Source organism: Apodemus sylvaticus, chromosome 17 (genome assembly GCF_947179515.1).
Source record: "Apodemus sylvaticus chromosome 17, mApoSyl1.1, whole genome shotgun sequence".
Classification (NCBI taxonomy): Eukaryota; Metazoa; Chordata; class Mammalia; order Rodentia; family Muridae; genus Apodemus; species Apodemus sylvaticus.
The window spans coordinates 24019524-24042463 of record NC_067488.1 but is presented as its reverse complement, the minus strand read 5'-3'; the positions used below and the strand labels follow the sequence as shown (position 1 = coordinate 24042463).

At 41.3% G+C, this 22940-nt stretch overlaps 1 protein-coding gene across 1 annotated transcript in view; it reads right to left on the bottom strand.

Moving 5' to 3' along the window:
- Mtbp (MDM2 binding protein) overlaps positions 1–22940 on the bottom strand; it is a 73895-nt gene that overhangs the window by 30858 nt on the left and 20097 nt on the right. Inside the window, exons 12-13 of the mRNA XM_052160586.1 lie at positions 6465–6638; positions 4083–4190 (exon numbers count right to left, since the gene is read on the bottom strand). Coding sequence (XP_052016546.1) covers positions 4083–4190; positions 6465–6638 — 282 coding nt within the window. The remainder of the gene's footprint in view (positions 1–4082; positions 4191–6464; positions 6639–22940) is intronic.

Below are 22940 nucleotides of genomic sequence, written 5' to 3'. Positions count from 1 at the left end.
ACTGACGGCTACTAACAAAGACTTGACAGCTCAAGGGCACCACAACTACACACCTACTTCAAGAAAAGGCCACATAGAACCTTGTCTCAAAAAAAAAAAAAATCAACCAATAAAGATTCCCACAATTAAGTAGACAACTCAAATGTTTAAACCTCTGAAAAATAAAATGGAATGTGTGCTGTAAAACTAGAAAAGACAAGATGGTGAAAGAAAAGAAAAACAAGTGCTCTGGCCCAGAATATATACGAGGTCTAGGAAAAGGAGAACTGGGGAAAGAATTAATACACATCTAAGGAAAACTGACGATGTTGTAAAAAATGGTCTATCATGTATACAGCTCGGGAAATCAGGATGAGGTTAGGGTGAGGCATACATACTATGATTCATAGTAAACCTTCTGGAGACAATACCTGCAGGGAGTGGGTCAAACCAATAAAACAAAGCAAGATGACTGCAGCAGACGGGAGTGGGGTTAGATTTCTAAGAGCAGAGCGAGCAGAAGCCACTGTATCATAATATTACACAGCTCAGCAGAACACTTATCTATGCTGTTGAATGTTAGCCAGCCCATGCCTGCCGTCACAGTTCCGGGTCACTGGGAAGGGACAGGGGACAGACTTAGAGACACTGCTTCTTTATCTGCCACAGTTAGATGCTAAGAAAATGCTCAAACTGGAGATATATATAACAGCATCTAAAAACAGGAAGTAAGACCTGAACTGCCTGGAGGGCTGAGCACAGGCCTCTGAGGACAGACAGGATGGGGAAGGGTTGAGAAGGCACTGCTGGTTTTCACTTGAAGTTTTCCAGTATCATCTGAATTTTCACACCGTATCTATGTATTACTTTCAGATAAAACTTTTCTTATAAAAACACTTCTGGACCAATCACATTTTCTAAAATAACTCTGCTATCCTACAAACTGACAGGAATTCAACAGCCATTTATGGAGAACTTACTGTCTTATGAGGCGCTTTCCCAAGCCCAGGCTCAGAGGATTCAAGCGGATTACATCAGAGCACGTGCAGCTTGGACATGAACAGGGCAAGGCCTTTGGTGAGAAGGCAGCGCCCACCTCCCCCTTTAGAACACCAGCTTTATGACTTGGGCCCGGAACACCCTACCTCACTGAAGCGTGTATTCTCGGGACCTTGCAGATTTAGCCCAGGGTAAGAAACAGAAGATTTCTGTGGCCAAAAATACTAAGTCAAATCAGAGTTGTTGATATTTTGTTTCTAAAAGATCTTCTCAGCGAAGAGCTCAGTGGCCTCAGTGTATTTCCTTTCTGTACAATCAGCTGGTCGTACTTCAAAGCAAAATGCTCTCAATGCCTTGCTTTCCCATAGAAGATACACGAGCAATGTGCTTCAGGAGTCAGTCCCTGTTTTATTATCTAAAACTCTACTGATGTCTCAGGGCCAGCCTTGACTTACAAAGACATCCAATTACACACGGTTTGGAAAGTGGGATGAGAGAGCACATGGACCTTAATAACTAAGATAAAGGAAGTGATATAGGTGAGCTTTAATAAACGATCAACTACACATTCACCAAAAGAAAAACATACAAATAAGCTTGCATATACGTGAGAGAGAAGCAAGCACTCAGGAGGAAATGTAATACTCTGAAATGGATCAGCAAAGGAATGCTATATTCTTTATTAAATAGCTAACACTAATGAAAATTAAAAAGAAATATCTAAAAGCCATCAGCTGAATATGAATCAGGATTTTAGTGTGAATGAAATTTTAAAAGATCTGAAGACACTGATGTGTTCCATGCAACACTGGGAACAGCACCGCCTGTTATATATTTTACATCACACTCAACTCTCTAGTGTCAAATGCTAAATTTTCTTTTCAGCATTCTAAACATTTTCTTGAAAAAAATTACTGAGGTGTGACATGGTTAGCTCTTTCCAAGAATAAAAGTTAAATTACAAAAATTAGTAATATTCAATTACAAAGTTACATTTTTATATATCATTAATACAAAGGATCAGATACTTTTAAAAAATAAACTGAAGAAAGTAAACTCATTTATGAAGTTAAACTCTAACAACCTTTATTTGATATCCATGATGTCTTAAATGTCAACAGCATCATTAATGAACACATTTTACCAGTTCCTTATCATTTGAAGTGGTCAGGGAAATATCATAAGAACGAGACTGTTTATCCTTTGTTTTATTGGTATTTCAACGATATCTCTTAGAAGGTTTATTTTATGCAAAGGGATTTTTTAGCACTGTCAAAGGGCTGATTTTAAAAGATCTTGACAATATTTAGTTATCACAATATACACATGTGCTTAAAAACATTTCTCTTCACACCTTACACATGGGAAATCACTGACAGGCACACTCAGGCAAATGGGAAATCACTGACGGGCACACTCAGACACTCCTCAACCATGGGAAATCACTGACGGGCACACTCAGACACTCCCCACACATGGCAAATCACTGACGGGCACACTCATTCATATACAGGGAACTTGTTGGTAACCCATTATTCTGCCTCTTAAAATGTACAAATGCACTTCTGCTACCAAAACTCTCATCCAGTACTAACTGGATGGGAATAGATGAGATTTGCTTAGCAAGAAAGTCACCATAAATGGATTCACTGGATCATTCACCTAGGCCAAGATTTAATGCTTCAGGTTGCCAGTTACAAGTTTATATGGTGTGTGCACATGAGGGTAAGTGCACATGTGTAGGTATACACGGATACATGTGTGGAGACCATTTTCTGTGTTGGGGGATGGAGTACATGTAGGTATGACTTCATTTCTTCTCATGTGGTGTCCCAGGGATAGAACAAAGGTCATCATGCAGCAAGTGTCTTCACACCACTGAGCCATTGAGCCTGCTTAGTCTCCATGTTATTTCTTGAGGTTGAGTCTCTTACTGAATGTGCAGCTCATCATTGGCTAGGCTGGCCGGCCAGTGAGCCTCAGGGCTAACTCCTCTCAAGCGGTACAGGTATGCACCACCACACGCAACTCCTCCATGGATTCTGAGCATCTGAAATAAGGTCCCCACATTTGTACAGCAGGCACTTTACCAACTGAGCTATGTATGGCCCCAGACACACATATATTACCATTTAAATTCTTTTCCCTTTTAATCTGTACACCTGTGTATGCATGTGCATGTGTGTATGTGTACACGACTGTACCTGTATGCTGACACATGCGTGCACATGCCACAGTCCTCGGGTGGTGTTCAGAGTTATTTCTGTCCTTACACAGGTGAGCTCTGGAGATGGACTCAGTCCATCAGGCCTGGTGCCCACACCTTTGTCCACTGAACCCTCTCACTCCCATGTCCCTCCATTTACTGAAATTGATGTTTATTTTTAACAGTATTTTCCCTGAATGAACATTACAAATTGATGCACAATTACCTTGATACACCTAAGAAAACATTGTGGTGCTTACATGAATAACTGAGTAGTGATTATTTTCTCTTAATATTCCATATATTAATTCTAAGAAACAGTGCATGCCTAATACTTATAAAAATTCAGATTGATAACCAATTTAATATTAATGCTGAAAGAAAAATACCTAATCTCTTTTTAAAAAGTATTAGGTGTCCCAGCTAAGGAAAACTCATGATGGCAACTCAGTATGTGAATTGTGATTAGTTTTCATTCCTTTAGTGATGGTTCAACTAAAGAATCAATGTGTGAGTTAACAGACTAATCTCACTTTCTTCTATTTTCAGTCCCTGCCTTCCTACTACCAAAACTACATAAGGATTATACCCATTAAGTAAAATAACAAACTTCTATGTCTTTTCTAAAATATGGTTCAGAGGATACATTTTTTTAAATATGTAATTTCCTTGGCCATATAGGTTTTTAAAATATGTACCATGATGAACTGGCAACCAAGATATTCTGACTCCAGTAAAAGTAGCATTGCAGGCCTCATCTACACTAGATCCCTGTTTACAGAGCTCTACGCATCACACCTAAAAAACAACATGCGTAGGAACAAGTGTGTAAGCATAGGCGGCTGCCATAGACAGACCAGCATCCTACAGTACAATCAAATGCCCACATGTCACTTACTCAGGCACTCTTTCAAAGCCAAAACTTGAACGCTGGCTAATTGTTTCTCTCTCTGTAAAACCTGCTCCTCAGAAAACCTTGGGAGTGACGAGAAGTCAAAAGGGAAACCTGAGGACGAGGAAAAGGTCAACATTAGTGATACTCTGTGATAACAATTAAAATTCAGCTCCTAGGGAATGTGTCAGAACAGGACTGGAAAAGTAAGAGGCAGCAATCACCTCTCCTGATCACACGGATTTCAAAGGAACAATTAATTAAACATGGGAAACAGGCATGCTGTATTGTGCTGGGTTTTAATCTTTGATCTGACTCTTTATTCCTTGGGGGTGACATGGGCACCAGAGTAGACTGCACTACTCGGTATTCTCTTCTACCGACTTAGAGAATAAGGACAGAACAGTTTCCTGTTCCTAAGTACAGGTTGCCCACAGTCCTCACGGTCCTCACAATGCAGCAGGCATTCACCTGCCAGCCTCCACTCAGTTCTTTGCATAGAGAGTGCAGGATAAAACTATGCAACGCAGTCCTGGGACGGACTTGGCTGATCCCATCTCATCCTCTTTTCTGCTTGTCTGTAGCTCTCAGATAACTGGAATGTGCAGGAAATCTACTCTAAGGGCACACAAAAAGAACCTTGGGATGGGATCCTCTCTCACCTTCAACGGTGGGCTACTCAAAGCTTTGTCTAGGGAGTATGTGACCCCAGAAGCATGTAGCCTAGGGAAGAATGCCTTCTGGTGTTCTCAACTGTGCTATAAGTAGGACACAAACAGTATACATACACATATGGTATGTATGTGTACCATAGAGCTTATTAATCTTGGGAGGCTGGCCTGTGATCGATCCTGGGTTGTTTCTGTCCCTCTGCTCCCTGTCTGTGAGTAGTAATAAGCCTAATGACATGGCATATGTGCCCATTTATTTAAGTCTCATGAGCAGAGCTCACTCATATATACACACATATGTATTTATATAAACATACCTGTATATATGTGTGCATATGTATACACATATATATGTATGTGTATAAACACACACATACATATGTATATATATGAATGAGTGAGTCCTGCTCATGGGACTTATATAAACAGTTAGCCAGGACATGATGGATTTAAACCAGAGTTGAAACGCAGTAGCCATTAGTACTTGCATTCCCAGGTTGTTGGCATGGTAATGATCTTTACTTTTCTCCATGCTGTAGGAGTCTTTGCTTAGCATTGTTTATTAGTGAAAACATTTCACAATACAGGCAATAAGGTAAGCTGGAATAACTTCTAGGCTAGGTCACTGGAAGACATGGAACCTCTGAGCAACAACAGGTCTACAGGAACTCAGCAACTATGTAAGAAGCCAGAGTGCTCTCAGACCTGGCCGTTATGAGAAAGTCCAAGGTGGGCCTGGGAAAGACAACATGGAAGAGAATCAGATCCCCATGTCCCAGGCATTCGAGCCCAGATACCATGCATAGGATGGAGGCCACCGAGGACAGCAGGCCCTGTGTTTCCAATGAGAGCTCTGGTTGTGTGCCTATAACCACATGTGAGAATCAAACTCCAGGTGAAGCACCTGACACAGCAGAGTATGACGAGTAATAATATGCTGGTCTTTGCAAAATTTGAGGTAGTTTATCAGGCAGCAATAGACAGCCAAAATACAGAAACTTGGAGAAATAAAAAGGCAGACAAAGCCAGTGAAACAAGAGGCTTGAGAGAAACATAAATAATTTTTCTAAATAATTGCTTTGAGTTTTGAAAACAGTAAACATTAACAACTTGGTATCAGAAACTGAAAGCTAATAGCTCATTTTTATTCTGTATATTGTAAAGAAATTAATTCTCTTCATTTTAAATTATAGCAATGTTATATTTAAAATTCCAGCATGAAGACAGGGAAATAGGTGCAGACCCACCCCTAAGCAAGAGGCTCTTTGCAGTTAATATCTGCTGGGAGGAGAAAAACCAGTTTTCTGTGCTGGAGTTTCACTGGGGCTATCAGGCACACTCCAGGGCAGGCCCCATGCCACGAGTAGCTTGCCAACACAAAATGGGCTCCATGGTTTTGTGTGCTTTTTGTCGTTGTTATTGTTGTTGTCTGGTATTTTTTGCCTTGTTGATTTTTGTTTGTTAGTTTCCATGTTCTATTGTTGGCCACATGAACATGAAGTTGGGTATGTAGGGAGGTAGAGAGGATCTGGGAGGAGGGAGAGGAAGGAAAGAATAAGAGCAAAATATTAAATATGTTAAAAATGTGCTTAAAATAAAGGTAAACTCATGGCGGAGACGGAGTCTCATTCCCTTTCCTGCCACTTGAAGCCATGTAAGTTAATTAAACATACCAGCGCGTGTAGAGAGGCTCCCTTCTAACCGGGTTAATACTCACTCAGTTTGGCTTCTTCTGCCTTTGTTTTCATCTTCCCGTGAATGAAACTGAGCGCAAAGGAGCCATTGATCTGGCTGGCCGAGTGAAGCAAGGTGGCTCTGCATGTTCTCTCGCCACTGCCTTGCAGCAGGAGATGATAGCCAGAAAACTCTCCTTTCACGTCGACGTCGGGAACTGGAAAACAAAGATCTCACCAAGAGTGGGGAAATGGTGCTCATCACAAGGCACCTGTTAGATCCCTCGGAGAGAACGGCTGCACACCTCCCTGGGACGCTATGATCAAACAAGCTGTCGCTCCAGTACACCTGGGACCATTTCGTTGAGAAGGCGCTGAAGCAGAGAGTCCTAAAAGCAGTGAAAAGTACGAACTTTCCATGTCTAATCACTATGGACTTGTTCTTGTGCCCTGACTAAAGTTCATGATATTCTTCTTATACCTACATGTCCATATTTTTCAGCTTTGTGTGTGTGTGAGACATGCATGTCTATAGGGCATATGTATTTAAATGGCATGTAGATGAGTGTGTAAATATGCACATGTGTGCTGCTGAAGGTCCACATGTGGTATCCTCTTTGGTCACTCTCCACACTATTGTTGAGACAGTTTCCCACTGAACCTGGAGTTCACCAATCCACTAAGCTGCCTGCCAGTTAACTCCAAAGATCTGCCTGTCTCTGCATCCTTCCCATTTCTTCAAAGTAGAATAAACTGACACTGATGGAAGGAAAATAGAACAGAAAAACAACTCTCTACAGGCTGTTTCTCTGAATTCAATCAACTACAGAGAAAAAACATTGGGCCACAAATGCATGTACATTTAAACATGTACAGACTTCTTTTTCATTTACATAGCAACTGCGTTAAGCAAGAATTAGCGCTAATCTAGCAATGCCTTAAAGTACACAAGACAAACAGTTGCCTTCTAACGGGGGTAAAACGAGGGATCTGTGTCTGAGTTCTGAGACGAGGACCACTGATGGCTGGCTGTCACAGAACGCTTGGCTACTGAACACGGAGCGTCCTGAATTCCTTCCCTGCATGATTTCCAGAATTTTGGAAGTGGAATGCTATAGCTGAGCTTTTCTCTTTTAAATGTCGTGGAATGCGTGTCTGTGCACTCCATGAATGAGTGGTGCCTATGGCAGCCGGAGAGGATGCCACATTTCCTGGAGTCACAGGTGTTTATGTTGTGTTGGGGCTAGAACCAGGTCCTCTGGAAGAGTAGTCAGCACTCTTAACTGCTGAGCCGTCTCTCATTAATATACATACTAATATAATATAATAATCTGATATACATACACATGGGAAAAATGCTAAAACAAGATCACTAAAATTATATTATCACTGCAACAGTCTACTTCACAGATAGGATCTGTGAATGAAAGATTATTCCTAAACAGGATGAGTATCAAATAATTTTGGCAATTAGATTACAATAAATACATCATTCCTTCATAAACAGTTCTTCTAGAAATGAACATACATTAAGGTCATTAGAAAAGAAACACAAGGTTCTACGAAAACAGAGTGACCATAATTCACGGGTCACCTTAGAGCCAACAGCTCACGCTGCACTTGTCTCTAGTTTCTGTGTATTAGCTTACAAATTGGCTAGCCCTGTAAACACTGAATTATGTGTTGACAACACCTAGCTTTTCTCCAAAGAGAAACATTTACTTTACAGAACTCCCAACTATGACAATTGTAGTCACTTAAAATATGTTGTCTCAGAATTCTGGCAAGTGTTAATTGAAGACTTATTTAATAACTTTCACATACACTCCATAGGAAATACCAGACTTACATTTAGCAGTTATTCAGTTCTGATCAATGAACTATAAAAGTTGACCTCAGCGGTGGTGGTGCACGCCTATAATCCCATCACTCTGGGAGGCAGAGGCAGGCATATTTCTGAGTTCAAGGCCAGCCTGGTCTACAGACTGAGTTCTAGGACAGCAAGGGCTATACAAAGAGGGCTGTCTCAAAAAAACACCAAATCCAAAAAAAAAAAAAAAAAAAAAAAACAATAAATAAATAAATAAAAGATGACCTCTATTTCTACGTCTGTATTTGGCACAATCAATCAATGAGTCAATGCTTGGCTTGCATGCTCCTTCACCAAGGCAGCAAAGCATCTTAGCTACATGATACAGATAAAATTGGAAGGAGAGAAACTACCGATTGTCAATCAGTAGCTTCAAATTTTACAAATTAACATAAACCACAGTGAAGGTATATACTATGATTAGAAAATTCATTAGCAAAAAATTTATTTTTTTATAGTGCTAGATAGAGTTCAACCCCAAGCCTGGTCCATGCTAGGTAAGTGCTGCACAACTGTGCGCTACTCTCAGGCAAAGTTCTACTGTAAGGAAAGGGGCCACTATCTTTCATCAGTACGTTTCTTAGTGGGTTTAAAAACCTTCTAACACTCACTTTATTCACAGATCAACAATGCAAACATAAACTTAAAACTATATAAAGGAAATAATATTCCATAAAAATATAAGGGGAAATAAAAATATGTCAGACAACCAGAGTGAGGAGTATCCTGACATACTGACAATTATTTTGTATATAATCCTTAAGAAATGAAAAATAATAAAAATATTTAATAATTATGCCAAAATAAAATATTAACATACAGTCTAGAATTGAATGTAGGCATCCTAGGAAGCTATACTCTTTATAACAATGATGCCATTGTTTAATTATAAACTCAGTTTTGAAATAATTCATAGACACAAGCAGGAGCCATGAATGTGTGTGCACGACACACACACACACACACAACCAATCTACTAACTTTACATTCCTAAAACATCTTCCAAACATATACAGCCAACATTGATCCCTCATCCCCTGACTAAGTTTTGAAAAAGTTAGCATACAATTTAGCTGTTAATGTGATTATGTAATAAAATATCTGCGGCTGAGTTCTAAAGAGAATTTTAAATGACAGCTGTATTTAAGAAGCCTCCTGCTGTGCAGACTACAAAACAAGGATTTACAAATTCTCCCACACCCTTTTCACATAAGTAACATCAAGTTAAATCATCATAAGCTAAATATATCTTTCATTACAACACCTAAATTACAAAATTCGAAAGCAATCGCAGGGCCTCCAATTATGAGCAATGACTTCCTTATTGTTGAATGGCATAAGAAGCACGTTAGCCTCTGCAAAATAGCCAAAAGACACTGCAGAGCTTCCCAAGTGTTGATCCTCATTACCAGGGAGACCCGAGTTTAAGATCTATTGCTCAGGTGTTATCTTTCTCCAGGTAAGTGAAAGTCCAAAACCCAACTTCTCCATTCTCACTCTGTCCCGAACACCTGAGTGATTCTCTTCAGTAACTGAGACTCTCCAGCTTGGGCTGAAGAAGCTGCACGGGGGAGACACACGTTAATCACCCAGGTGCTTCTACAAGAGCAATGGCCTATCCGCCGACCCTGGACGGTTCTCAGGTGCAGCCCAGTTCCACTTCTCTAACATTCAGCTGGTGCAAGGAATCACTAAACTGTAGCAAGCAGAGCTCCACATTGACTTCTATGGGAACTGCAGACAGCCTTACAAACAATCAAAGGTTGACCCAAGTGTGGCGACACAGCATGTGCCTGTACTCCCAGGCCTGTGTCACCCGCCTCCCTCCCACCCACCATCCTTCCCTCCTAATCTCTTCACAACATTAGTGTCTTTAATGTCTTTTTGATTTATGTCCCTCTGGGTTTGGCCAGAGCCATCTGCATGGCTTCGGGGTTGCAATAACTCACTGGAACCAGCTGAGTTCACACAACTGAAGGTGATGGCTCCCATCCCAGAGTGCATCAGTGGCCACAGTTCATCAGGAAGGGGTAGGGTGCAGTGACCCCATTCCCCCATTCCCCCATTCCCCCATTCATGACTTGTATGGTCAGGCTTGTCCGTGCAAGCCGAGCACACTAACGGTACCTGCTGGGCGTGTGAGACCACCCAGCTATGTCACACCTATGGACTTCCTCTGCTATCTGTCTTCCAGCTCCAACATGCTTTCTCTCTCTCCTTCCGTGATTTGTCCCTGAGCCACACAGAAGGCCATGATTTTACTCATTCATAAGCCCTTATCCATCACTCTCTTGAGCAGCCATGAGGTTTGCATTAAGGACTAATGACTGAAAACAGATGCTTGTCTGAGAGTTGAGATTTGCCTTTCTCTATGCATGCATAGATAGATAGATAGATAGATAGATATACTTTTTTTTTAAAAACATTTGCTCACAAATGTTTTCTCCTTGGATCAGAAGTCTTGGGTTGTATGATTAAGTCTAAGTTTAATCTCAAAATGTTTTCTGTGATAAACAGCTATTCTATTAAGAATCTCCCTTTCCACAAAAAAAAAAAAAAAAAAAACAACCACGCAATATTTACTACATCCTTAACATGTGACAGTCATGGTTCCAATTACAATTATTCTAGTGAGTGTCCTATAAGATCACATTCTGGTTGTCATTTGCATTTCTCAAGACTAGTGATGTTGAGCAGGCTTCAATGAGGGTTCTCAGCCATTCATACATCTTCAGTGATGACATATTATTCAAGACTTAACCACTTGCTAACGAGTCTGTGTTACTGAGTTCTAAAGATCTGTCCAGGCTCAAAACATGATTGGAGTCCAAGCAGTGCAGGAAGCCAGCTATCCACCCAGCAGTCAGCTAGGAAGAGGCAGCCTGCACAGGTGAGTCCAGTCCTGCAGAGCGGAGGATCCAGTCCGGAGGCCTCTGGCAAGAGCCTTCCAGCCTCTGGATCTGGAACAGCCTCTGTCACAGTGCACCATCTCCAAGTAGGGCAGGAAGCCAGCTATACACCCAGCGGCCAGTGAGAAGGAGACAGCCAGCATCCTATATCCAGAGCTGATCGGGGCCACAGAGGTACATACCCAAATACAACTAAAAGAGAGTGGGTTTCGGCTGCCATCTTTGCTTCTGTGACTGTGCAACAGATTGGTAGGCAGGTTTCACCAGAGTAGAAGATCACTTGGGGCACGCCGCACCAGGACTCCACCTGCACCCAGGAACTCTGCTATACCACAGCAATTTGTGCCAGGAGAAAGCAGTTCACCCAGAGTTGCTGAGATAGGACAACAGGCAAACAAACAGGAGGGGCAAGTGCCAGCCAGTGACAGCAGGCCAAACTAACACCAGAGATAACCAGATGGCAAAAGGCAAACGTGGGAACATTGCTAACAGAAATCAAGGCAATATGGCACCATCCGAACCCAATTCTCCCACAACAGCAAGTCCTGGATACCCCAACACACCAGGAAAGCAAGATTTGGATTTAAAGTCACAGGTCATGATGCTGATGGAGGGCATCATGGAGGGCTTCAAGAAGGACATAAATAACTCCCTTAAAGAAATACAAGAGAACACAAGTAAACAGGGAGAAGCCCTTGGAGAACTAAGGGAAAACACAACAAAACAGGTGAAGGAATTAAACAAAGGCATCCAGGATCTAAAGAAGGAGGTAGAAACAATAACGAAATCACAAAGGGAGACAACTTGGGACATAGAAAACCTAGGAAAGAAGTCAGGAGTCATAGATCAACAACAGAATACAAGAGATAGAAGAGAGAATCTCAGATGCAGAAGATACCATAGAAAGCATTGCTACAATAGTCAAAGAAAATGAAAAATGCAAAAAGCTCCTGACCCAAAATATCCAGGAAATCCAGGACAAAATGGGAAGACCAAACCTAAGGATTATAGGCATAGAGAAGTCTCGGAGGCAGCTGCGGCAATAGCAGCAGCGGCTGGTCCAGAGGAAGGGCCATCAGCAGTGGAACCAAGGTGACAGGGTCCAGGCAGGCCTTGCGCCCACTACCACTGACCATCGCTGGCCAGCCGGGCTGCAAGCCGCGTCAGATTTACAGCGCCTTTCACCGCACAGAAGCCACATCAGAACTCTGCCTCCCACCAGTCAGTTACGAGAGACTCGCCTCCATCTTGGTTCTCGGACTCCAGAGGGATCAGACAGCCTGAGGTACGCAAATATAACCCAAGGCCATCGCAGGGGTCTAAGCCCGACAGGAGTTGGCCTGCACCCAGGCCCTGGGCTATCCGGGGGCCATCGATGTGCCAACCTGGCCAGGAGGTTGTTTGCCTGGCCCACCGCAGGTGAGCACGCCACCATTTTGGCTACGAGACACCAGAGAGTTCTAGCAGGCAAAGTTGGCTAACAGTCATAGCCCGAGGCTAACACAGCAAGGGGGTATAGGCCCCTACAGGCCCTGGACTGCCCCCAAGACCTGGGCAGCTCAGTGGGCCATCTGTGTGCCAATCCAGCCAGGAGGTTTGTTAGCCCAGCAGACTCTCCCAGCACTTTCAGGGAGCTCACGCACTCTGCCATCCTGGCCACCTGACAGAACCAGTTAACACTCATAGCCCGAGGGGAACTTTCCTTGGACCTTGGCCTGCCAGGCTTTTGCCTAGACTCAGGGCCTGAGCAGCTAGGCTAACCTTGTGTGCACAAACCCAGTTGGGAGATCGGCTGCCCAACAGAGTGATCATCACTCAGAAAAGGTCCCATAGCATACACCATCAGCACTCCCTGAAGGAGCAAACGGGCACCATCTGGTTCACAGACACAATCTGGGGCAAGGCACACTAGGGCTGCAAGGGCACCCAAGAGGAGGAAAGCACATCAGCAATCTGCAACAGGGCAAACCCAGCCATCCAGTGTTGCAGAAATAGCCCTAGAGCCTCACAGGAGGCTCAAACACCAGCCAGAGACAAGACCAACTAACGCCAGAGAACAAGATGGCAAAGGGCAAACGCAGGAACGCTACTAACAGAAATCTAGGCAATATGGCAGAGTCTGAACCAAACTCTCCAACATCAGCAAGTCCTGGTTATGCCAACACACCAGAAAAACAAGATTTGGATTTAAAATCACTGCTCATGATGCTGCTAGAAGAACACAAAAAAGACATAAATGAATCTCTTAAAGAAATACAGGGGAACATGAATAAGCTAGAAACCCGTATAATGCAAACACAAAAATCACTTAAAGAAATTCAGGAGAATAACGCTCAAGAGATAGAAGCCAATAAAGAAGAAAAGCAGCAGCGGCGGCGGCAGCTACTGCAGCTAGTGCAGCAGTGGCTGGTCCAGCTGAAGGGCCATCAGCAGTGGAACCAAGGCGACACAGGGTCCAGTTAGGCCCTGCGCCCACAACCAATGACCTTCGCTGGCCAGCCGGGCTGCAAGCAGCTGCGGATTTACAGTGCCTTTCACTGCACAGAAGCCACTTCAGAACTCTGCCTCCCGCCAGTCAGGAGAAACTCACCTCCATCTTGGTTTCAGACTCCAGAGAGATCTGACAGACTGAGGTACACAAACATAACCCGAGGCCAACATCGCGGGGGTCACGCTGCCATTTTGCCTACAGGACACCAGAGAGCTCTAGCAGGCATAGCCCGCTAACAGGCATAGCCTGAGGCTAACAAAGCGGGGGTCTAGGCCCCAATAGGACCTGGACTGACCCCAAGAACTGGGCGGCTTGGTGGGCCATCTGTGTGTGAACCCGCCCAGGAGGTTGTTAGCCCAGCAGACTCTCCCAGCACTTTCAGGGAGCGCAAGCGCACACGCCCACCATCCTGGCCACCTGACAGACCCAATTAACAGTCATAGCCTGAGGGGAACTTTGCTCAGACCTTGGCCTCCCAGGCATTTACCTGGACCCAGGGCCTGAGCAGCCAGGCTAGCCTTGTGTGCACCAACCCGGTTGGGAGATCCGCTGCCCAGCAGAGTGGGTCCCAGCAGCATACACCATCAGCACTCCCTGAAGGTGCAAACGGGCTCCATCTGGTTTACAGACACAATCTGGGGCAAAGCACACTAGAGCTGCAAGGGCACCCAAGAGGAGGACAGCACATCAGCAATCTGCTACAGGGGAAACCCAGCCATATAGTGTTGCAGTAATAGCCCCAGAGCCCCTCAGGAGGCCCAAACACCAGCCAGGGACAAGACCAACTAACTCCAGAGAACAAGATGGCAAAGGGCAAACGCAGGAATGCTACTAACAGAAATCTAGACAATATGGCAGCATCTGAACCAAACTCTCCAACATCAGCAAGTCCTGGTTATGCCGACACACCAGAGAAACAAGATTTGGATTTAAAATCACTGATCATGATGCTGCTAGAAGAACACAAAAAGGACATAAATGAATCTCTTAAAGAAATACAGGGGAACATGAATAAGCTAGAAACCCGTATAATGGAAACAGAAAAATCACTTAAAGAAATGCAGGAGAATAAGGCTCAAGAGATAGAAGCCAATAAAGAAGAAACGCAAAATAAAAAAAAAAAACTTAAAGAAATGCAGGAGAACTTGAGTCAAGAGGCAGAAGTCATGAAAGAGGAAACACAAAAATCTCTTAAAGAATTACAGGAAAACACAAACAAACAAATGATAGAACTGAGCAAAACCATCCTGGATCTAAAAACAGAAGTAGAAACAACTAAGAAATCACAAAGGGAGACAACTTTGGAGATAGAAAACCTTGAGAAGAAATCAGGGGCCATAGATGCAAATATAAACAACAGAATACAAGAGATGGAAGAAAGAATTTCAGATGCCGAAGATACCATAGAAACCATTGACTCAATAGTCAAAGAAAATACAAAATGCAAAAAGTTTGTATCCCAGAACATCCAGGAAATCCAGGATACAATGAGAAGACCAAACCTAAGGATTATAGGTATAGATGAGAGTGAAGATTTACAAAAGGGCCAGCATATATCTTCAACAAAATTATGGAAGAAAACGTTCCCAACTTAAAGAGAGAGATGCCCATGCATATACAAGAAGCCTACAGAACTCCAAACAGACTGGACCTGAGCAGAAATACCTCCCATCACATAATAATCAAAATCCCAAATGCATTAAACAAAGAATATTAAAAGCAGTAAGAAAAAAAGGCCAAGAAACATATAAAGGAAGGCCTATCAGAACCACACCAGACCTCTCACCAGAGACCATGAAAGCTAGAAGATCCTGGGCAGATCTCATGCAGACTCTAAGAGAACACAAATGTCAGCCAAGTCTACTATACCCAGCAAAAGTCTCACTCACCATAGATGGAGAAACCAAGATATTCCATGACAAAATCAAATTTACACAATATCTTTCCACAAACCCAGCTCTACAAAGAATAATAGGAGGAAAACTCCAATGCAAGGAGGGAAACTACACCCTGGAAAAAGCAAGATAGTAACCTTCCTTCATCAAACCCAAAAGAAGATAACAACTCAAATATAAAAATAACATCAAAAATGACAGGAAGTAATAATCACTATTCCTAAATATCTCTTAACATCAATGGACTCAATTCCCCAATAAAAAGACATAGACTAACAGATTGGATAAGGAAACAGGACCCTACATTTTGTTGCATACAGGAAACACACCTAAATGTCAAAGACAAAAACTACCTTAGAGTAATAAGTGGATATTAACCTAGAAAACTGGAATACCCAAAACATAATCCACACATCAAATGAGGCACAAGAAGAAGGGAGGAGTGGCCCCTTGTTCTAGAAAGACTCAGTGAAACAGTATAGGGCAAAACCAGAACGGGGAAGTGGGAAGGGGTGGGTGGGAGAACAGGGGGAGGGAAGGGGGCTTATGGGACTTTTGGGGAGTGGGGGGCCAGAAAAGGGGAAATCATTTGAAATGTAAACAAAAAATATATCGAATTTTTAAAAAAAGGATTATAGGCATAAAAGAGAGTGAAGATTTCCAACTTAAAGGGCCAGTAAATGTCTTCAACAAAATTATAGAAAAAAACTTCCCTAACCTAAAGAAAGAGGTGCCCATGAACATACAAGAAGCCTACAGAACTCCAAATAGATGTGACCAGAAAAGAAATTCATCCCTTCACATAATAATTAAAACAACAAATGTACTAAACAAAGAAAGGATATTAAAAGCAGTAAGGGAAAAAGGTCAAGTAACATATAAAAGTAGACCTATCAGAATTATACCGGATTTCTCACCAGAGTCTATGTAAGCCAGAAAAGCATGGTCAGATGTCATGCAGACCCTAAGGGAACACAAATGCCAACCCAAACTGCTATATCCAGCAAATCTCTCAATTACCATAAATGGAGAAACCAAGGTTTTTCGTGACAAAAACAAAATTACACAGTATCTTTCCATAAAGCCAGCCCTTCAAAGGATAATGAATGGAAAACACCAACAAAGGGAGGGAAACTACACACAAGAAAAAGCACGAAAGCAATCTCCTTTCAACAAACCCAAAAGAAGATAACCACACAAACATAAAAATTACATCAAAAACAGCAGGAAGCAACAATCACTATTCCTTAATATCTCTTAACATCAATGGACTCAATTCCCCAATAAAAAGACATAGATTAAAAGACTAGATTTGTAAACAAGACCCAACATTTTGCTGCATACAGGAAATGCATCTCAGTGTCAAAGACAAACACTACCTAAGAGTAAAAGGCTGGAAAACAGTCCTCCAAGCAAATGGTCCCAGGAAACAAGCCGGAGTAGGCATTCTAATATCAGATAAAATAGACTTTCAACCAAAAGTCATCAAAAAAGATACAGAAGGCGACTTGATACTCATCAAAGGAAAAATCTACCAGGAAGAACTCTCAATTTTGAACATCTATGCCCCCAAGTACAAGGGCACCTACATTTGTAAAGGAAACCTTACTAAAGCTTAAAGCACACATCGCACCCCACACAATAATTGTGGGGGACTTAAACACCCCACTCTCTTCAATGAACAGATCAGGGAAACACAAACTAAACAGAGTCACAATGAAACTAACAGAAGTTTTGGACCAAATGGACTTAATAGATATCTATAGAACATTTCATCCTAAATCAAAAGAATATACCTTCTCAGCACCTCATGGTACCTTCTCCAAAATTGACTATATAATTGGTCACAAAACAGACCTCAACAGATATAAGATGATCAAACTAATTCCATGCCTCCTATCAGATCACTATGGAATAAGGGTGGTCTTCAATAGCAACAAAAACAACAAAAAGCCCACATACATATGGAACCTAAACAATTCTCTACTCAATGATACCTTTATCGAGGAAGAAATAAGGAAAGTAATCAAAGACTTTTTAGAATTTTATGAAAATGAAGGCACTTATGGGACACAATGAAAGCAGTGCTAAGAGGAAAACCCATTGCTCTGAGTGCCTACAAAAAGAAGCTGGAGAGAGCATACACTAGTAGTTGAACAGAACACCTGAAAGCTTTAGAACCAAAAGAAGCTAATTCACCCAAGAGGAGTAAAAGGCAGAAAATCATGAAACTCAGGGCTGAAATCAACCAAGTTGAAACTTTGTATAGTTCTCTATACAAAGAATCAACAAAAGTAGGAGCTGGTTCTTTGAGAAAATCAACAAGATAGATAAACCTTTAGCCAGACTAACTAGAGGGCACAGAAACAATATCCAAATTAACAAACTCAGAAATGAGAAGGGTGAAATAACAACAGAAACTGAGGAAATCTAAAAAATTATCATATCTTACTACAAAAAGCCTATACTCAAGAAAACTGGAAAATCTGGATGAAATGGACAATTTCCTAGACAGATACCAATTACCAAAATTTAATCAGGATCAGATAGACCATCTAAATGGTCCCATAACCCTTACAGAAATAGAAGTGGTCATTGACAGTCTCCCAACCAGAAAAAGCACAGGACCAGATGGCTTTAGTGCAGAATTCTATCAGACATCCAAAGGAGACCTAATGCCAATACTCTTCAAACTATTCCACAAAATAGAAACAGAAGGAACATTACCCAACTCGTTCTATGAAGCCACAGTTTCTCGGATACCAAAACCACACAAAGATCCAACAAAAAAAGAGAACCTTAGACCATTTTCACTTATGAATATCGATGCAAAAACACTCAATAAAATTCTTGCCAACTGAATCCAAAAACACATCAAAACAATCATTCACCATGATCAAGCAGGCTTCATCCCAGGGATACAGGGATGGTTCAATATACAGAAATCCATCAACACTATCCACTACATAAACAAACTCAAAGGAAAAAACCACATGGTCATTTCATTGGATGCTGAAAAAGCATTTGACAAAATTCAGCATCCTTTCATGTTAAAGGTCTTCAAAAGAACAGGAATTCAAGGCCCATACCTAAACATAATAAAAGCAATATACAGCAAACCAGTAGCCAACATCAAACTAAATGGAAAGAAACTTGAAGCAATCCCACTAAAATCAGGGACTAGACAAGGCTGCCCTCTCTCTCCATATTTATTCAATATAGTACTTGAAGTTCTACCAGAGCAATTAGACAACACAAGGAGATCAAAGGGATACAAATTGGAAAGGAAGAAGTCAAACTATCACTATTTGCAGATTATATAATAGTATACTTAAGTGACCCAAAAAATTCCACCAGAGAACTCCTACAGCTGATAAACAACTTCAGCAAAGTGGCTGGATATAAAATTAACTCAAGCAAATCAGTTGCCTTCCTATACTCAAAGGATAAACAGGCTGAGAAAGGAATTAGGGAAATGACACCCTTCACAATAGCCACAAACAATATAAAGTACCTTGATGTGACTCTAACCAAACAAATGAAAGATCTATATGAGAGGAACTTGAAGTCTTTGAAGAAAGAAATCGAAGAAGACCTCAGAAGATGGAAAAATCTTCCATGCTCTTGGATTGGCAGGATTAATAGAGTAAAAATGGCCATCTTGCCATAAGCAATCTACAGATTCAATACAATCCCCATCAAAATCCCAACTCAAGTCTTCATAGAGTTAGAAAGAACAATTCTCAAATTCATCTGGAATAACAAAAAACCCAGGATAACTAAAACTATTCTCAACAGTAAAAGAACTTCTGGGGGAATCAGTATCCCCGTCCTCAAGCAGTGCTACAGAGCAATTGTGTTAAAAACTGCATGGTATTGGTACAGTGACAGGCAAGTAGATCAACAGAATAGAATTGAAGATCCAGAAATGAGCCCACAGAATTATGGTCACTTGATCTTTCATAAAGAAGCTACAACCATCCAGTGGAAAAAAAGATAGCCTTTTCAACAAATGGTGCTAGTTCAACTGGAGGTCAGCATGCAAAAGAATGCAAATTGATCCATTCTTATCTCCTTGTTCTAAGCTCAAGTCCAAGTGGATCAAGAACCTCCACATAAAACCAGACACACTGAAACTAATAGAAAAGAAACCCTTGAGGACATGGGCACAGGGGAAATTTTCCTCAACAGAACACCAATAACTTATGCTCTAAGATCAAGAATTGACAAATGGGACCTCATAAAATTACAAAGTTTCTGTAAGGCAAAGGGCATTGTCAAAAGGACAAAACAGCAACCAACAAATTGGGAAAAGATCTTTACCAACCCTAAATCCGACAGAGGGCTTATATCCAAGATATACAAAGAACTCAAGAAGGTAGACTCCAGAGAGCCAAATAACCCCCTTAGAAAATGGGGTACAGAGCTAAACAAAGAATTTTCACCTGGGGAATATCGAATGGCTGAGAAGCACCTAAAGAAATGGTCAACATCCTTAGTCATCAGGGAAATGCAAATCAAAACAACCCTGAGATTTCACCTCACACCAGTCAGAATGGCTTAGATCAAAAAACTCAGGAGAAAACAAGTGCTGGTGAGGATGTGGACAAAGCGGAACACTCCTCCACTGCTGGTGGGGTTGCAAGCTGGTACTACCACTCTGGAAGTCAGTCTGGCGGTTCCTCAGAAAACTGGGAATGATATTTCTGGAGAACCCCGTTATACCACTCCTGGGCATATACTCAGAAGATTCCTCAGCATGTAATAAGGATACATGTTCCATTATGTTCATAGCAGCCCTATTTATAATAGCCAGAAGCTGAAAAGAACCCAGGTATCCCTCAACGGAGTAATGGATACAGAAAATGTAGTATATATACACAATTCTTTTCAGCCATTAGAAACAATGAATTCATGAAATTCTTAGACAAATGGATGGAACTGGAGAACATCATCCTAAGTGAGGTAACCCAGACTCAAAAGAACACTGATGGTATGCACTCACTGATAAGCGGATATTAGCTTAGAACCTTGGAATACCCAAGACACAATTCACATATCAAATGGTGCCCAAGAAGAAGGAAGGAGTGGCCCCTGGTCCTGGAAAGGCTCAGTGCAGCAGTGTAAGGGAATACCAGGGAAGTGGGAAGGGGCTGACTGGGGAAGAGGGGGAGGGAAGAAGGCTTATGGGACTTTCGGGGAGGGGGGATCCAGGAATGGGAAAATCACTTGAAATATAAATAAAGAATATATCGAATTAAAAAAAACATGATTGGAGCTATTTTTTTCCTTAATAATTGTTTATTTTTAAATTGCCTTAAATGTTTTCTCAAAAAGTATAGATCTTAAATTTTGGTAGACTCTAACTTACAGATTTATTTTTCCATTTTAGGCAATGTGCTTTTTTTTTGATATCTGTTAACTCATACAAATTATAGAATTTTAGTTCTTAAATTTGGATATGTGGTCCATTTTAAGATAAATAACTTTGTTTACATAAATATCTATGAACCCAGGTACTATAAGCTCTTTATTAAGTTATCTACTTTTTTATTTGTTGTGTGTGTGCATGCATGTGCACACATGTGCGCTGGTGTGTAGAAGCCCATGGTTGACATCAGGTATCTTCCCTGATTGATCTCCACCTTTTACATTGAGGCAGGATCTCTTGTTGAGCCTGGAGCTTACCATACACACACAATCAGACACTATTGTCTTGCTACCTAAAAACGAATGCCTCCTATAAATGTCAAGTAAGAACTCTGAAAGACTAAACAGTAAAAACCCTTTCAGCAGAATCTCGAGTGTAACTAAGGAGACTACGGGTGGCGTTTGGGTCATTGAGATTAGGGGCTCCACCCTGTGATAATAGACACATAGATAATATCTATGATTTCTAGGTATCTAAATTTTGTCATTTGCAACAAAAAGGTTCTTAAAAAATCACTTTCCAATATTGTTCTAAAAATCAAAGATAATAAATGCAGCATGCCCAGCACACAGTGGGTCTCCAATACTGACAGATAACGAGTTTTATCTCACCCCAATGACTTAAGATGATGATCATTCAATTTTTTAACACACTTCTATGAAAATCTGGGCACTTTTCATGATAGATCTGGCCTTTCATGAAAACTGTATATAAAGAAATCTCTTTCCAGATACATGGAGTTGATACTCTTAGTGTGGACAATGCTTTTCCAGTTTTCTTCATAGCGTGATTTTTTGAGTGCCTTGCTTACTATCTTTAAAAGCACTGTTTGCTACTAGGCTTTAAAGCACTTCATACTGAGCCCATTCTAGTTCCCACCACAGGGACCTGCTGCTACTTAAGAACTTTTCATCTATGACAGCAACTCTAGCTGTAGCTCTAATAAAAACATACATGTACAAGGAAAGAAACCTGGCAAACTGAGAACAACTGAGACATATATCAACTCATTGTTCATGAGTGAGTCCAGGCTCATTTGGTTGATGTTGCTGAGATAGTAATAACTATCTGAAAATAGCATACCTCACTTCTAATATAACACATATTTCTAAAAGTACCTGTGAGTATCAGCCAGGGACAAATTTGCAATATTAAACACCAAATAATTAAACAGCAGTAAGTAGCAAGGAAAAACAATCCTGCTGCAAAGATGGTATAGCAGAAGAGTCTGCTGGCAATTGTGGGTGTGACAGCAAATCTCATCCTGAGTGAGGAAACAGCTTCGAAGTAAAGGCCAGAAAACTACGAGCCTGAGCTGTGTGGCATTCTGGGGTTGAGAACTAAAGGGTTCATCTCTACTACAATATAAGATTCAAGATTTTATTTAATGTGGGTCAAGCGTGATAAACAGTCCTAGTAAATCATCAGCGCTCAATTACAATGTCTGGCAAAACCAGGAACAATGTATATGCAAATATGTATAAATGCTGAACTCACATATTAAGATATCTGTTCTTTTTACAGATATCTAATTAATGCACACCTTGCTTTTTCACAAAGCTATTACTTCTCAACATTAATTTTCTATATAATAGCATGAAAACAATGAGTGGGATATAAAGTGGATTTCCAGCAGTAATCCTCAAATCACTGTACCATTGTAGTGGACAACAGTATCCATTCATGTTCAGATAAATGAACCAAAGAATGCTTAACGGACTGGCTGGCTGGCTGGCTCAATGAATGAATGAATGAATGAAAATGATGGACAAAGTCACAAAGGAATACAATCAGGACACTGTTCAGGATAAGCCTTAATTCAGAGACTTCAAGAACAATGATGAAGATCCAAGAAACACAGTTATGGTCTGAGGATGACCTGAGAGTTTGAGAGCTACTGAGAGAAGCTACTGTTAGTGATATA